The sequence below is a fragment of the Cinclus cinclus genome, chromosome 4 (genome assembly GCF_963662255.1).
Source record: "Cinclus cinclus chromosome 4, bCinCin1.1, whole genome shotgun sequence".
NCBI classification, from domain to species: domain Eukaryota; kingdom Metazoa; phylum Chordata; class Aves; order Passeriformes; family Cinclidae; genus Cinclus; species Cinclus cinclus.
In genome coordinates, this window is record NC_085049.1 from 60,694,110 (window position 1) to 60,697,799 (window position 3,690).

Here is a 3,690-nt window from a genome sequence, read left to right on the forward strand (position 1 = left end):
AGGGGTCATAATCCTCACCCACAAGGCACACTCAAATGTAAGTGAGAAGGACTCTAGGAAGGGAAAAAGATATAACCCTTGTTTTTGTAGTGCCCTTTAATCATCACTGCTGAGCTTGAAGCTTTGTGAAGGTGTGGCACAACATTGCAGAAAAGGAGAAGAGCTGTCTGGGTCACTTGCAGATTTCAAGCCCCAGAGGTGCTAGATCATTAGAAGTTGTTTCTCCCTCTCTTTGGTGAAGGAGTTTCTGAGGATTCTAGATGTGTTAGTGATTTTTCTGTGGTGGCAGTGGTGATGATGGTGGCTGTTTTTGTCTATTGGCCCAACAGTTCTCTCAGCAGAGTAATTCTTCCCCACTCCCAGTAGCCAACCCTCTCCCCTAGACACCCATCAGCCTTATTTTTTTCTAAGAACAAGGTAGAGGATGCCAATGATGAAACTGAAGCAAAAGCAGATCCAGGCCAATATGAAGCAGTAGCCATGGTGAGGATTTGTGGAGTACGCCACCGCGCCTGTGAACCGAGCTGTGTAAATGGAGACTGCAGTCAGAATGCACATCCCTGTGGGAAGGAAGAGGAAAAATAGAGTTGGCAAACGCACAGAAACCAGCATTACAGCAAGACTTCTGAAGTACTGCTGTCCCCTGAGATTGTAATGCATGTCTTGTGCCATATGAGAGAGGAACTGCTGCCCATTAGGCTTATTTGTGGAGGATTTCTTTTGCAGCTGTGATGACATAAGACACTTGAGGCTTGTTTAGTGTGTGCCATGAGGAATAAACCTTTGTTAGGAGGAAATCAGTAATAAGATATGACGACAGTTTGGTGCTACATGTTGAATCCCATGTGCAGTAGCTGTCTAACTGTTTATTCCCCCGCTCCCTCAAAACAGTTGAATCCTTTTTGTTGCCTTTTAAAGGTGTTTTGCAAAACCCACTGGGATTTTCTAATGAAAATCTGGAAATACTTTCATGATATACAGGAAAAAAAAAAAGAAAAATAATCCCAACTCAACACTTTCCAATTCTCCAATGCTTTTTTTGTAACAAAAATAATCAGGCCACTGGAAACATTTAGTTGGCTGACAACCTCCCCTGATGACCATATGTGGCTACCTGTGTTGACAGAGGCAGGGGGACGCAGGCAGAGCCACGGCAGGGTGTGCAGGTGCATACTCACAGCAAACCAGCATGACGGCTCCAGTCATGTAGAAACGTTTGCCTTTTTCCAGGGTGAACAGCTGGATAATGAACAGGACGAGCGCCACAACGGAGAAAATGATCGAGAGGATCATAAAGGCTTGCACAGCTTTGAGGGAAGCTGTCAAAACACAGAGAATAGATGGGAGAAGGTCAGGACTCAGTCTTGGCAGTGCTCATCAATGTCCTGTGATTCACCATGATGAAATGCAGATGTAACTTACCCTCATCTTGACTGCTAACTGGCAGCTGAGAGCAGGTGTTGTTGCACAGCAGCCAGAGTCCTGTTGAGATCGTTCCAAAGTTGGAAGAGCCCACCATCCAAACCTGAAACAGGACAGAACGGTTGTGTCAAGGGTCAGGAAAGCTTCTTTGCTCTTCTGTCAGACTAACCCCTAAAGTGAGCACGAGTAGCCCAAGTGCCTGAAAATGTCAGCACAAGTCGGTCGCAATGAGCACCCGGACGGGATGGGATATGGCCCTGCCTTCCAGTGCCACGAGTCATTTGGTCTGGGCAAAACACCGTGAACTCTGTTCCAGTCATCGTGGAGAAATCTCCCAGGTCATCCTGACCCTCTTCCCGTGTGAGGCGGCAGGGGGTCATGGCTGGCCAAGCGGGTGTGAGGGGACCCCAAAATCTGCTCCAATGGCAGGTGGGGTCACAGGAACCCTGGCAGTGCCACCAGGGTTTCCCTCGGCCCAGATTTCCCTGGCACCCTTTGGCATGGGATGCATGCTGGTGGGAACAGCCTGGCCATGCCAGGACTGGCACTGCTGACCTCCCTGGCCCCGACTTGAACTGTCCCTGATGAAGGGCGTGTTGAGGTGCTCCTGGCTCTGGGGTCCGGGGAGGTGACAGACAGAGGCTGCCTCCTGTACTACCTGTACCACCCCGGCTGCCTTCCTGCTCCCTGAGCACACCCATCACTGTTTCACCTCTCCCCATGACTGTGAGTGGATGTTCCTCACCCTCACCTGAGTGCCCACCCTTGGTCCACCTGCCAGCCGTATCTGAGGCTGGCTGCTGCCACGGAAGGTGACAGCCATACCTCATCCAGGGCAGTCTACTTACGTTGGCAATGGTGGAGACAAAGAGCATGATGACAGTGGCAATGTGAACCACAAAGATACCAGCCAGTAGCACCAACATCTTGGGTCTCTTCTAGGTGGTGTCACTGATACAGAGACCTCTGAGGGAGAACAAGAACAGAGGGAGGACATGAAGGGAAGGGCTGAGTCAAAGAACAGCATTACCATTTGTTTACAAGCAAAATACCAGGCTGACCTTAGGTTCACTCTGGAAATGTGGAATCACAAAAAAACAAACAAACAAACAAAACACTAAAAACTTTGTCAAAATCTGCTCAAGAGGTTAAATAGAGCCTGAAGGAGAAGGAACCAATATGGGAGGAGATGTAGAACATGGGTAGATAATTTGGGGGCATTTTAAAAATAGCCTGAATATATACACAGGTTGCTTAAATTGGTGTGTTAATGTAAAGTAAAAATGCCATACTCCAGGCCTACATTCTAGGAAGAGGAGTTTTTGCCCATGGGATTCAGAGAGGTCAGGAAAGATGTTTCTCTTCCTGTTTTCCTCTGGTGTCTCAGCCTCTTCCAGCTGCTCAGGGTCACAGACAGGTGGTATGGAATGGGGTAACTGTGGGCTTCTTGGTGCCTCAGTTGTTGAGTAGTTGTGGAGAGGGAGCCAGAGGAGTGGCCCCTACTCAGTAGACCACTCCTTTAAGTGAAGAGGAGAGTAACCAGAAAAGAAATGCTATGAAGTTTTCAGGAGCTGGGGAAGATGCCCAGGTTTCCAACAAAAACTGTCTGTTTCCCTTTTACAACTTGAGGCATGCAGGTCACTTTATCAATACAGTAAGGTTCTCTTGTAATGCAAATTCCTCTTTGGTTTGTTTTGGGGATTTTTGCCTCTGTACCCTGCGAGCTTTTTTTTTAAGGTTTTCATGTCACTGATGAACATGTGACTGGAAAGAGAGGGGAAAGTGCTTTAGAAAGCTTGCCTGACGTGGTTTGTCCAGACTGATAGCTTTTCACCTGAAAACGTGAAATACAAGGAACAAACCTAAGCTGTGAGAATGAGTGTAGACCATTCACACAAATCAAGTGAGTATGTTTCAGGCAGAAGCATTTACTGAGTCTACTCTGTGGCCAGTAAACTTCCTACAAAGTTTGACAGGGATGTTTTGCTCTTTCCCTCAATAGTGTTGGTACTGAAGAGCAGTATCAAGCATGTGATTAATGTTAGCTGTCAAGTTATTTTGATCCAGGTGACTCAGGTAAGGTCTGATGCTGTCACCATTTGTACAGGGTGTGGTAACACTGTCATGAAACAATGCACTTATACCTCATGATGCCTTTCACACCAACTGTAACAAAAGGCTTTGTGAAGTCCCATTCATGTGTCTTTTTTTACTTGATGACTCCACCTACTCCACTACTGTCTTTCCTCTCATTGTGGACATAAGTGG

At 47.2% G+C, this 3,690-nt stretch overlaps 1 protein-coding gene across 1 annotated transcript; it reads right to left on the bottom strand.

Annotated features, from left to right (window-relative positions):
- Positions 1 to 396: 396 nt before the first annotated feature.
- EMP1 (epithelial membrane protein 1) lies at positions 397 to 2,348 on the bottom strand. The gene is made up of 4 exons (XM_062491386.1): positions 2,271 to 2,348; positions 1,423 to 1,525; positions 1,179 to 1,319; positions 397 to 560 (listed from the first exon to the last, which is right to left on the bottom strand). The coding sequence occupies exons 1-4, from the start codon at positions 2,346 to 2,348 to the stop codon at positions 397 to 399; spliced, it is 486 nt and encodes a 161-aa protein (XP_062347370.1).
- Positions 2,349 to 3,690: the final 1,342 nt, after the last annotated feature.

Coding starts and splice junctions, on each gene's coding strand:
- EMP1 (XM_062491386.1), bottom strand. CDS start 2,348: ATGTTGGTGCTACTGGCTGGTATCTTTGTGGTTCACATTGCCACTGTC. Junction 1,526..2,270: donor TTGTCTCCACCATTGCCAAC/GTAAGTAGACTG, acceptor GTCCTGTTTCAG/GTTTGGATGGTGGGCTCTTC. Junction 561..1,178: donor AGCCGTCATGCTGGTTTGCT/GTGAGTATGCAC, acceptor TCCTTCCCACAG/GGATGTGCATTCTGACTGCA.